Genomic DNA, 13,467 nt, shown 5'->3' with positions numbered 1-13,467 from the left:
AAAATGTTGGTGCTTTCTCTGATCTATGATTATTGCTACTAACAGGAACTCAAGTTGCTCAATATAGTTGATTACAAATAATTTTGATGTGATCTAAGAGCATAAAAAAAAGAAAATGATGTCATCCTTTGGACAAGAGACAGTTCTCTAATCCTAGTTTATATATATAGACAGTAGACCTACAGTGAGCTCTGAGAATGAGTCTTATTTAGAAGGAGCTTCAGAAAAATCTCTGAAGTCCTGGAAAAACATCAGAGCATTCTATTCTGGAAATTCTTGAGTTCTGTTGGGAGGAAAAAATCCCTCACAAATAGAGCCAAGATTTTAATTGACAAGGTAGAAAATAAGAGCTGTTAAAATAAATGGGATGAGAATAGGTTTTTTTTCACTTTGAGAAGACTCTATGGGGACCTATTCAGAGATAAACATGGTCACAAAGGATCTGAGAATCGTAATATTGGATTCCACCCCGTCTTTTACACCGTGATCAACTTTACTACTTGTTACTTTTTCTATGGAGACTTGGTGCAACATAAATAGTAGTGTTACTTTGGACAATCCATTAAATATCTCTGGGCCCTTTTCCTTATCTTTTCTTGCTACACACAACTAGACAAGGGACATCCTAAATTTGTTCATTAAGCAAAGCTTGTAACACTGTGTCCCCTTCTACTGAGAGGGAATCACATAAATTAATTCATGCAGATATTCAGCTAAGTTTCCACATAACACCTTCCTTAAGCTAGCTTAATTAGTAGCTTCTGGTAGGCTAATGTGCCATTTGAACAGTTGAGAGTTGGTTAGCAAGTTACTGAATTGGGGAAAACCACCTTAAAAAAACTAATATTCTAAGAAATATGAGGCAGCTGTATTATAGAGGGCCTGGCTCTGAGAGTCTAAACAAGGCAGGCTGGATGCTACCATTTTTTTTTCTTTTTTTTTTTTTTTAGGCAAATGACAGCTCTTTTCTCATCTGTAAAATCGAGAGAACATCATATTCAGTAAACCTATGCAAACAGAAATGACTCCCACGGACTGGGGAAATACCATTTTGCTGACCGCAGGATGGAATATCAGCATCCTTGTCTTTATTTCAGTTCTCAGTAAAGCTTCATTTAGTCAGGGGAGGAGCCAGGCTCCTTTTCTTCGGGACGATCACGCACACTCTAGGCGTCTAGGTTTCCCAATCTATAAAGGCATTGATTAATGTCGTTCACCTGCTTAGAGACCACCTCCAACCGCCAAGAGCCCTTCAAACCCTCTACCTCTCAGGTCGCTAACGATTCTCGCTTTAGCACTGGTCCCAGGCGCCTCCTGGCGGCTGTTTCCGGAAGTAGCCTGTGAGTTTCGGGGTCCTGGCCGGCGCCAGGTCTGCCTAAGGATTTACCTAAATCTAGAGATCCCGTCTCCGCCCTTTCCCACTACCCGTTGAGGATTTGAAGACGGCGATGAAGGGGCTGGGGTTAATGCGAAGGAGGCGTCTGGCGACCTCTCCACTCCCTGAAGGATGGCGGAGTCAGGCGGTCCTCGGGCAGCTCGCGACCCGGAAGTCGCCGCCGGCGCGAGGCCCCCGTTGCCGAGCGCGGGCGCGAGGGGCGGAGCTTGGCGGAGACTGGGAAGGGGGTCGCCGCGGCTCCCGCTCCTCAAGTTGGCGGCTCCCTGAGGCGCTGCTAGGCGGGCGTCGAGTCTGCAGGGCGGGTGGCCGCGGTCCCCGGGTGGCGCTCTCAGCTGTTGTCAGAAGCGACATGAGTGCCGCCGGGCTGTTGGCTCCGGCTCCGGCCCCGGCTGGAGCGCCGCCGGCTCCGGAGTATTATCCGGAGGAGGATGAAGAGCTGGAGAGCGCCGAGGACGACGAGCGCAGCTGCCGGGGCCGCGAGTCTGACGAAGGCGCGTCCTTTAGCTCTCTAGGCAGCGGGGAGTGGGGTTGGGACCGCTGCGGGAGGGGATGAGGCTTTGCATGGAAGAGGGGCGGGGCGCCTGCGGGACTCGGGGTAGCCTGGAGGGACAGCTGGTCGGAGCGGGGCTCCAGCATGTTACCCCTGCCTGTACGGGGCAAGGGGAAGCTCTGGGTACGTTGTACCCTACAGCCATGGGAAGAAGGCACTTAGGAAGCTCTTGTCACAGCTGCCCCTCTACTCCCCGCCGGCTCTGCTTGTACCTCAGGTCTTCACTGGTTGGAATGAGAAAGCCTTCCATGGAGTAGCCCTGCCTTTTTGGTTCCTGAGAGGATTAGAGCAAAGCCCACTTTGGCTTCTCGGTTCCCCCGTTGCTCCCCCGTCTCCGCTCCCCCACCCTCTACCCCGGGGAAATGCTTCAGTCAGTCAGCCCTCCTTTGGGCAGGGCAGTACAGGTTGGTTACAAGAATGGGACCTGGAGTCGGGTTTAGGTCTAAATTTGGCTCACTTAACCCAGCTTTTGACTGTAGACAACTTACTTAAGCTTAGGAAGCCTCAGTTTACCCAACTGTAATGGGGCTTCTGAGCGTAGGAATGAGAACTAAATGAGATGTGCACGTCAAGTATTGTACTGGTACTTTAAAGCCCGGTACTCAGTACCTAACTCAGTAGATGTTTTCACTGCGGAAATAGGCACAACGGAAGGTGGGGATTTGCTTACTGGTGCCCACGTGTTATTTTAAGTTGCATGCTCTTTGCATTATCATCACTGCCTCTCAGATCCTTGCTTTTCAAACTGGGCTTTAGTTTGGCAGGTGTGAGGAAGACTTTTGGAGGGATTGAGGAAGGAGCTGGCTGGAGGAGGAGAAAGGTGAAGAAACATAAAGAACAAGGGAGAAGAAAGGGGAGCTAGAGACCAGTATATGGGTGGCATGTTCTGGCACAAAATAGGGCTGTGGAACAAAAGCCTAGACCCGCTAGGCTGTAATGTGGAGTATGTTTTATTCATCTCAGTTCTAAGTGCCAAGTACTGTGGCTGGCACATGACAGGAACTCAGTGAAGGGCTCTTGACTGAAGGAGGGGAGATGGGTTTGTGGAGAATTGGACCTTTAACAGCCATTAGAAAGGAATCTGCATATGCAGATATAAAGTTGAAGGAACTAATTGCATTTGTTTAAAGTACATTTGAAGACAAGGCTTAGCCAGATATTTTGAATGTGAATGACTTGTCACTTGTACTGTTTCTAATGCCCACAAGGGGGAGCGATGAAGCCAAAATGGATTTTTTCCCCCCTCTTAAGGAGGGCTGTTGAAATTATGTAGACACTCTAGCCGTTTGCTTATTCTAAGAACAATGTTTAAAGTGTTCTGAAACAGTTTCCGTTTGATCATCTTGTCTCCTTTTAGTTGTAACTTTGAAAATATTTCAGTTCTTAAAAGTACAGTTCATTGATTCAGATTCTCCTTTGCTTATAGTTGATGTAAAATCTCTTAAGGATTCAAACTGGGCATCTGCCAGAAGAGAATATACATATTAGGTTATTTTGGAGTAGTGATCGAGGCTTGCCTGCCTGTAGTTCTCCTCTCTTATATCTCTTTTTCCTGAACTGCCTGTTCTGCAGAAGTAACAGCCTTGACCATGACTGCCTGTGTCTGATGCACCGTTTTCTGGCTATACTTCAGATAAGGGCAAGCTCTTTGCATAAAGCTGGTTGTGTATAAGTTGGAAATGGTATTTTCTTTCCTGAAGTAACTGTATGTAACACTTTTCGATGACGTCTTCCCACAGGCCTGCCTTGAGTAGAAATTCATTTTACAGAAGACTATTAAGTGTCACTGTGTCAGGTGATACCAACTCTATGAATTATGATTTTAACAAACCCTTCTTCCCTGATTTTATTTAGATACTGAGGATGCTAGCGAAACTGACCTGGCAAAGCATGATGAAGAAGACTATGTAGAAATGAAGGAACAGTGAGTATGAGTTTCAGATTTCTTTTTTTGGAATACAGAATTGACCAGGAAATCTTTATGATTTCCTTGTGTGTATGGCTTTGACCATAGTGCTTCTAAAGACCATGTATTGGTATATAATTTCCCCCTTTTAAATTTGTCACATTTTAGTCAGTCTTCCTGTTATAAGAATCTTTTGAGGGTAAGCTAGAAAGGACCTTGAAATGATGTCAGGGGAATAAGGCCATATAACAGGAGAGAACCATTTCCCACTTTACGAGGTATAATAAAAAAATACAATGCATGTTTAAATTAAAAAAACACACCTTATTACAGTAGAACACACATTGCCATTAATCCCCCTCAAAATACCCCCCTCTCTTCGAACACACTTATCCCATCGTTCTTGCCACTTTCTGAAGCAGTTCTGGAAGTCCTCTTTCGTGAGTGTCTTTAGTTGCGCTGTCATGGCTGCCTCGATGTCCTGAATCATTTTGACTTTGGGGAAGAGCCAGAAGTCACATGGTGCCAGATCCGGTGAATAAGTTGGATGAGGACACACTGTAATGTTTTTATTTGACAGAAATTGCCATATACCAGAAGCGATGTGTGACACGGAGTGTTGTCATGATGAAGGATAATTTACTGCACATTTTAAAACATACCTTCTCTCAACTGTAGCTCACGCTTAACTGACTGCACCGAATAAGTTGAAAGTTGTCACACACTGTTTCTAAGGTTCGATGTGCTGCTTTCTGTATTGAAGATCCCTGTGTTTTGGTTAGATGGCACGCAGCAGCAGCATTCACTGTATTTTTTTTTTTTTTTTTAATCACGCCTTGTGTGTTTTAGATATGAAAACCATTGGCCAGAGAGGGTAAATGGTGTTTCACAGCTACTTGGTTCTCAAATGGGTGTGACCCTACCGAGTGCTGACTACTTGCTAAATGGTGAGCTAGATTCCTAGAAAGCTCAAAGAGACCAGGGTGGAGAACAGGACTCCTGCTCCAGTGCCCTTTCCACTTATCCCACATCCGTACCCACGCCTTCTCATTGTCTTCAACTACATATGCCCAGAGAAACTAAAACCACTCACTTTTATCGTAAACACAGATGCAAGACAATTTAAAAATATATATATCCGCTAAGTATTTGTTGAATGTATTTTGAGGATCTTGATTTGACTTTTAAAATTCTATAAACTAGGCAGTCCACATTCCTTTCCTTATAGGTCTTATTTGCAAATGTTTTGTGACCATCTTCTGGATTCTTTCATCCTTTTCAAGCTTTGGAACCCAAAGGGGTAATTCAGCTAAATATGACCAGTGCTGAATAAAGAAGGATTACTTAATAATTCATGTAATTTTTCTCATCCTTGAAACAGTGCTTGCTTTTTAAAAAAAATAATTTATTTCTCTTAAAGCTTTTTACTGGTTTATCTTAACCCATTTGAAATGTATTTTCACATACCTAGTCTTTTCCTGAATCTGAATTTTTTGTTGTTATTTACTTCTTCAACCTGTTAATATTCCCTTTTAAAACAGACTCAGAATTCAAAGGCATTGTCTGGTACACTCAATGTGGTAGAAGATTTAATACACTGGGTTCTAAATACTGACTTCTTGTGTGCAGTTTACACCCCGTTCGTTCTTATACTTGAGATATTTAAGCATTCTTTAGGGACAGTCTTCCAATTGAATATGCCTGTTAATATTTGATGATATAGAAAATAATTTTGATTAAAATTGAATGCCTTTTGTGATTCAAGGTGAGCATTGAGAGTACATCAGAATTTTCCTTAAAAGAACCAGACCTGAGTAATTATCAGATTCTGCCTACTTCTTCCTCAACCTATAGATAGTTGGGTTGTATTTGTAGCCTTTATTTGACCAATCAAAAGGCTATTGTGCCTGTTATCTGTTAGACAATGGTTTTATTTAAGGTTGCAATTCTTGTTTTTATCTCTGTGAAATTGGGGGTGTTTTTCAGATAGAAGCAAAAATATTGCTGAAATATGATTTACGTGTGGAATCTACCATTCAAACAGACTTACCAGAGCGTATAATTGTCTATAATCCATTTGTTGTGAGGGAGAAAAAAAATAACATGCCAGGTTCTTTCGCTTTGTTTGTGCTGTGTGTTCTTATCCAGCTGTAGCTACAAATAAATCAGGTATTTTAACGTTTGTTACTGAATTATTATTATTTCTCTGATCCTAAAAGAGTAGTGTTTTAAAAATGACGTGAAGGTTTATTAGTGCTTACACAGCTATGCTCTCTATATAGAAAAAAATGCGCTGAATGTATAATCTTACTTCTTTGGAATTTATAATCTAATCATAGAGTTGATATAAGCTGTGTTTAATGCCTTTTCTATGTTTGTGTGTGTTACTTATGCTTCTAAATTCAGAAGAAAATAGCATCACACTTTCAATTTTTCTTTGTATGTTCTTGCCTAAGTGTTTATCATTGTCACTTATTTATTAAAATCTGTGTGTCCTCATATTCGTAGATTTTAGACTGAATCTCTAAAGGTGGGATAACACAGGAGAAGCTACAAAATTGTGATATGATTCAAGAGCACAGAATCCCTGTCCCTTTTTGATCCCTTTAGCTGTTACTACATTTTAAATGACCTGGCCAACTTCAGTTTTCTCTCTCTCCTAAAGGACATGGCTGCCATTCCCATAACAACCTGGGTACTTTCTGTGTGTAGATATTTTTGGAATTGAGTGTTGAATAAAATCTTTGAGTGTGTCTTTACTTTTTTTATAGGATGTATCAGGATAAACTGGCTTCTCTCAAGAGACAGTTGCAACAGCTGCAGGAAGGTTGGTGTATGATTTAATCCATCGTTTCTAAATATACTTCTTAATATTACAAACCTTTGAAATCTGTGTATTTCACTTCTCTGCGAGAGTGATTTAAAATTTGATGGGGCTGATTTTAGCTGTCCTAGTATACATTTTGCTATCTTCTGCTATCAGTAAAGTGGTGATTTTCAAACTGTTTTGAAACTCAGGGCCTTCTGTAGAGCGTGAACTGAAAACCACTCTGCCTAAAGCTAGACATTTTTAGAAGAGATGTTACCAAAAACCAAATAAAATTGTACTATTCCTTCTAAACTAAATGTTAATGAACCGTGGATTATCCTTACTGTATTTTCTCTTTTTAGCTTGGTAAATTAAAAGTGAATTGTATCTTGTCGGATGCTGTTTTGCGCTAATTGCAGTTCAGCATGGGGGTTAAGAGCACAGACTCTCAAGTTCCATCATGGGTTACAGCTCAACTTCACTACTTTCTAGAAGTTTGACGTTGGGCACATCACATTCTCTTGCTTAATTTGTTTTCTGATCTGTGAAATGAAGAAAAGGAAAGTAGATGAGATTATGCACAAGCAGTGACTAGCACTGTTGGGCACACTGAGAACGCAGGGACAGTTGGCTGCTGCCATTAGTTCTTCAGCTTCATTTTTGCGGAGTCCCTCAGCAGTGAAACTGCTTTTCCACCAGGTACTTTTACTGCTTGGACTAGCCCATCCTGTATTGATTTCTGCTTAATAGTGAAAAAATGTTTCCATGAGTTGCAGTCACACACCTTTGTTTTGTTTTCATTTTTTCTTTCCACGATAATCGAAGTATTGCCAGAGAAAGAAATACATTCCACTCTAGCAAGTGTATAAAGCATGACTGAGAGGGATTTTGAAAAGATGCCATTAATTTATCCTACTAAAGCAGGATCAGGAAACACTTTCCACACTAACTGGGACCCTCAGAATTAGCAGTTTTGGGGAAGAGCAATGAAATTAGAGATTTGGTAAGAACCTGAGATGTCCAGTATTGTCAGTATTTAAATTTAATTAAATAAAATTAATAATTCAGTTTCTCTTTTTTTTAAATACATATATATATTTTTATTTTTCAACTACATTTGACGTACAATATTATATTAGTTGCAGGTGTACAAGCTAGTGATTAGACATTACTGTAACTTACAAAGTGATCACCCCAATAAATCTAGTACACTTCTGACACCATAGTTACAATATTATGTACTGTACTTCTTATACTATACTTTACATCCACCAGCCACATTGCAAGTGCTCAGGAACCACATATGACTGGTGGCTACCACAGTGGAAGGTGCACTATAGAGCATTTCCAGCAGTGCAGAGAAAGTTCTGTTGGAGAGCATTGATCTAGACCTTACTGAAGGAGAATGAGGTTTTTCTAGGAAAGGGAAGCCCGTTCCCTCAAACTGTAGCAGCAAGTGGTCAGAATCACTTAAGGATGCCTGCACCTTTTACTCCCCCTCACTTGCTAGAGAGTTTCAGCCCACTAGGTTGGGGTAATTTCTGCTGTGTGTCTTGGTTGAGAACCGTGCTCCAGTCAGCTCTGTTTGTGTGTGCCTTTCTTTGGTTCATGTTTCATCTTGATGTTCTAAGACATTCCAAGACAGTCACTGTTGGTGCTAGAAAGTCATTTTAGAAACCAAAATGGAGAGCGGATCTTCAAAGTAACTTTTTATTTTGTAAATCTCAAAATCAGGTACATTACAAGAATATCAGAAGAGGATGAAAAAACTAGATCAGCAGTATAAAGAGAGGATACGAAATGCAGGTAAGGCTGTATCTTAAATGGAAATAAATCATCCTCAGATTTTCTTCCTTTTGCTGATCATCAATGTTATGTGGCCATAAGAGCTATTCTCCAAAATGTACTAGTATCTCGACTACCCCACTGTGGGGAGAGTGTTAGGAAAGAGACGCCTTGAAGGTGCAGTTATGTAAAACTGGCTCATCTTTTCTCCAGTGGCCAATGAACATTCAGTAGTCAAGGCTTAGTGGTGGCTCTTTGCAGTTGGGTTGTCCTGCCAGTTGCCCAAGGGTCGTCTTGCATATCCTGTCTTATGTCTGCAAGGCTGGCTTCATGGACGATCCGAGGAGCTGACATGGAAAAGGGTTGCAGGTGGTTTTGCTCCTGTTTTGAGTTTGCTGCTTCTGGTATTCTGTGCTCTGGGAAGAAGGGGTTTCCTCCTGTTTTTCCCTTCAAGTGTTGTGTTACACGCATTTAGAGAAAAAGAGTATGCTTTTTGGTCTGTTGTGCACAGTAAATCTACTCACTTAACAAAAATTTGTTGAGCACCTTCTACCTCTAAGCTCTGAGCAGCACAGAGTGGTGTGACACCTCGTCCTTGATGTAAGGGAACTTGCTGCTTCATTGACAAAACACACCCAAATGTGTAAATGAGGGGATGTTATGAGTAAAATAAAGAATCATGCAAAAAGTAAGATGGGATGACTGTTTAACGTGTGTAAACACAGATGCCGGTGCTTACTGGAAATCTTTTGTAAGTGTTAAATTTTGAAGCTCCTCGTCAGCCAGCACTTCGCATACCAGCCAGCATGGTGTTTGTTCCTACGGTGGTAAAAGTAATGTTGGGGTTTAAAATGAGGTCTGGGTGCCCCTCCTCAGGCTGCTGTCCTCTTGCTTTCTGATCCATTGACTTGCCAACTTTCTGTCGATGGAACATTTCCTTCTCTCCCCAGTGAGTAGATGTCCAGTGTATATGAGTACCAACAGATAGAAAAGGAGCTGAAGGATGTAAGCGATGCTGGGAAAATGGAAATGTAGGCATTAGCCTTCTGGCCATCCACATCCCTGCCTGCCCCTGTGGTTACCCCCCCACTTCCCTTTGAGTTCCTGATGCATCTCCTTGGGACATCTTTAAAATCCTCATCCCTCTTCTTGGGGAAAGTGGTAGAAGATGAGATCCTAGGTCTAGGTCTTGTATCACTTTAGGTCTTACGCCTTTAAGCAGGAATTTGCTCTTAGAGCCTCAGTTTCCCCATCTGTAGTGGGGAACTGACCTCACAGAATTGGTTTAAGATGTAAGGAAAGAAAATTGATGCAAGCCATTTTTCTTAAAACTAGAACTGCAAAGTGAGCATTGTTTTTCTTAATTCTGCTCTCAGTCCTGTCCCGGTGGGATCTTTCATAAACAGCTGACCCCACTAACGATGCAGAAGAGTTCCTAAATCAGTCATTGTCATTGAGTTTTAAAAAGGAAGTTCCATGCAGAGATAATCCACTTGCTTTAATTGTGTCTTTTGTGTGAACCACCACCACCGACTCTAAATGCTTATTGCCAGTTTGACTTGTTGGTGCAGGTGTGATTTCTCAGAGTGGCACAAACGTCAGGTGTCCGGCCATTCGTGCAAGGTGCAAGTCTGAAGCAATCATAGCCGTGAGCGTGTTGGGGCGGGTGTGCCTGCGCTTAAGGGCCCAGAAATTCCCAGTGCTACACTTAGAAAATAGAGTAGCTTGTCCCTTTTCTCAATTAGTTTTCTCATGCAACAACTGGTATTTGACATGGATTCTTAATCTGGAGTCCCTGAAACTTGGAATCTTACAAAGTATGTGTGAATGTGCGTATGTGCTTTTTTATGGGGCAAGGGATCCATAGGTTCCATCAGGTTTGCAAAGGAGACCATGGTGAAAGGTGAACAGCACTCCCTGGAGTTGTTGGCCCACCCGCAATCTTTGCAGACTGTCTGCAGCAGTCCCATGGTCACCAGGAAAGATCAGAAGCCTCAGACCTATTTTGTTCCATGTCTTAGGTTTGCAGAGAGGGTTGCAATCCAGTGGTGGGGGAAGCTGATGGGTAAACAGCTGCTAATCACCTGGCACATAGTGGGTGCTCAATAAGCTGTCGAATACTGTGGGGTGGATACTTCTAGGTTTCTGAGATGGGCTTGGGCAGTGAAGGGTCCACAGGAAAGGCCTTGCAGAGGAGGCTGCATTAGATCTGAAACCTGTGAGTGCATTCAGAGAGACCAGAGGGTATTGCTGGTGGAGACACATGAGCAGAGGCTGGGGGCCAGCAGGAAAGCCCAGGAGGGCTCGGAACCTCTGCTGTCTAAATTTTCAGGGAGCGTGTCCTTCCTCACCATGCAGAGCCCTTCACATAACGTTTTAAAGACATCAGTGTTGACTCTGCTTCTTGAGTTAGAGCACTGTTACTTCCTGACCCATCCTGCCCTGCAGAACTGGTGGAGGGTATGTACTGAGTGAAAGAAGGGATGACGTTTGTCAAGGTAGTTTGGTTCCTGCTGCTTGTTTTTGCCGTTGGGTAGAACTGCCAGAGCCGATTATGTTCAGGGTCAACTTTTAACTAGACATGAGTGCTTCTTGTATCCTTCCCCTTCGTGTATATCAGCATTTCCCTGATGAAAACGTTTGCTCTGGGTAACCGTGCTTTCAGAAAGCAATTACTGCTTCTAAATGAATCCTAACATACTGTTGAGAAAGGTGACACAGCCTAGCGAATCTAATTGCACGTTTTATCTCTTTCAGAACTCTTCCTCCAGCTAGAAGTAAGTACCATGGATCTTCTGGGTTTGCAGGCTCTTTCTGAAACTGGAATCTCGCTTTCACAATCGGTGGCCTTTCTTTCTATCACCAAACAGTTAGTTGGGAAACCCCCAGCTGGAAGCCTTCCATCACTGTTCTGTTTGACTAAAGGACTTTGGTCTCAGTTCAGAAATTCCATCTATTCACTTGTTTGTCGGGCAGCCTCTGCTTATCACAGGGTGTTAGGGGACACTCACCCCTCACTGCTTTCTTGTTGGCTTTGATCTCACATTATTGCCATTTGGGAATATGTCTGAATTATTATGGCCTAATAATTTGTTATATTGGTCCTCGGAGCAGCCCAATTTCTGAATTGGCTCAATAATTTACAGCTGAAACTCTCTGGGTCAGTAGGAAAGATGGATTAAAAATTTCTCCTTTCGTTTGGCAGACATCTGAATGCTGGTTCTGTGTGAGGCATAGTGCTTTGGTACAGCAATGAGGGCCTGGATCTTGAATGATATACTACTGCTCCTGGGGTGCTCAGGGTGTGTGTGTGTGTGTGTGGGTGGATGTGTGGCTGGGGACGGGGGGTGAGTTTCTCAGAGCCACACAGCAATGTGAGAACATCACAGCCAGAGCTCACCATAAGCCCCCTGCGTATTCACTTCATGCCATGGTGAGATTTAGAAAATGGGTGCTTATGCAATTTTTATTTAATATAATTTCAGTGTTTGAGTACTTTGGGGTTCAGATACCAAAAAAAATGGTCTTCTACTCTTTATTTTATTGTAAGTATCAAAAAATACAGTAACTCATACCATCGTGACTCAGTGTCTTGTGGTTAATTTTGAATATAGCTATTTCATCTGGAACAGACTACTTTCCTGCAAAATTGTGTCTTTAAGAAAGAGTTTATTTACTGTCTCTGAGAAACTTATGTTCTATTTTAACATACAAGCCATAAAGTATAAGATGTGGAAGAGAGAAAATAACCTGAGTAGCCAGTGAGGTACACTCAGAAATATAAGCAGGAGCTGTGTGGTGTGATTTTATGCGTTCATTGGAAAACTGGCTCCCAGATACCCTGTTACTGCAAGTGTGAGTGCAGCTATTTCTCATATTTCTAGTAAAGGTATTTTCTTTGTTCTTGAGTGCTGAGCCAGACTTCAGGTTGGAGCCCTGGCTGCCAGGGCCATGTACCCTTAGCCTGTGTTTCTCTTTTGCTCAGACTGAACAAGTGGAAAGAAATTACATTAAAGAAAAGAAGGCAGCAGTGAAGGAGTTTGAGGACAAGAAGGTTGAGCTGAAGGAAAACCTGATTGCTGAGTTGGAAGAAAAGAAGAAAATGATTGAAAATGAAAAGCTAACTATGGAACTGACTGGAGGTATGAAAGACCAGCAGGGTTTTGGGAGCCCTGAGGGGGACTTGGTGGGGGGCCATTCCAATTCCTCCTTCTGTCTTACTTCTGGGTTCCTCATCAGAGCAAAGCAAGCTGAAAGGAGAGTGGGCTTTGACATGACAGGTCAGAGTTCTAGTTCTGTCTTGTATTGGCTGTGTGACTTTAGTCAAGCTGCTTAACCTCTCTGAGGCTGTTTCCCCCTCAAAAAAATGAGGCTGATCATAGGATTGTGGTTAGAAATATGAGTGCCTAGTACAGTGCCCTACACATGACAGGTATTCAATAAATGGTAGACCTTGAATAATAACTGCAACCTTTGGCTTATGCTTTATTTAATTCTTGGGTCAGCTGCCATTCGTGTCTTAGTTATGTTCACAAATTACTTACCTATGTCCTTCTGCTTTGTTTTTTCCCGTGTGCCTTCATTACAGAACAGACCTTGTCTTCCTCTTGCCTAGATGTGAGAACAAAGGCTTTTGGCTGAATCGTTTATTAGATCCCTTCTCCCAGGTGTTACTGTGAACATTTCAGAAGGAGTTGATACGATTTTAGCAGGGGTAGCTAAACTGAACTCTTTTCCTGTAAAGGTAGTAAAGTTACATTTACTTAGAGCCTGTCCCTGCCTTGCCTTCTAGAATTTAGTAATATGCATATGGGAACTCAGCAGGTTGGAGGCAGGTTTAGGGGAGAAGCAATATGGGGTGATTCTTCTGTTGCCATATGTAGGCTGATAGCCCGAGAAGGATGCAGGGCGGGAATTGGCTTGAACCAGCTAGTTTGGAATTTGGCAAAATTTCCATCAGCAAAAACTGCAGAGAAAATCAGTGGTGAGTTGGTCACTTGGATTTGTAAGGGGCATTCCTT

At 42.5% G+C, this 13,467-nt stretch overlaps 1 protein-coding gene across 2 annotated transcripts in view; it reads left to right on the top strand.

Moving 5' to 3' along the window:
- Positions 1 to 1,569: 1,569 nt before the first annotated feature.
- SUDS3 (SIN3A corepressor complex component SDS3) overlaps positions 1,570 to 13,467 on the top strand; it is a 33,998-nt gene continuing 22,100 nt past the window's right edge. For both annotated transcript variants that reach the window (XR_012492556.2, XM_019753973.3), the window contains exons 1-6: positions 1,570 to 1,887; positions 3,801 to 3,870; positions 6,624 to 6,679; positions 8,396 to 8,467; positions 11,204 to 11,223; positions 12,432 to 12,588. Coding sequence is in view for 1 of the 2 variants with exons in the window: in XM_019753973.3 (XP_019609532.2) it covers positions 1,746 to 1,887; positions 3,801 to 3,870; positions 6,624 to 6,679; positions 8,396 to 8,467; positions 11,204 to 11,223; positions 12,432 to 12,588 (517 nt within the window). In the remaining variant the exon portion in view is untranslated. The remainder of the gene's footprint in view (positions 1,888 to 3,800; positions 3,871 to 6,623; positions 6,680 to 8,395; positions 8,468 to 11,203; positions 11,224 to 12,431; positions 12,589 to 13,467) is intronic.

This window comes from Rhinolophus sinicus, chromosome 9 (assembly GCF_057876585.1).
Source record: "Rhinolophus sinicus isolate RSI-liver-muscle chromosome 9, RSI-T2T, whole genome shotgun sequence".
Taxonomy (NCBI): domain Eukaryota; kingdom Metazoa; phylum Chordata; class Mammalia; order Chiroptera; family Rhinolophidae; genus Rhinolophus; species Rhinolophus sinicus.
Note: the sequence above shows the minus strand (reverse complement) of the source record. Positions and strands in the feature narration are given on the sequence as shown.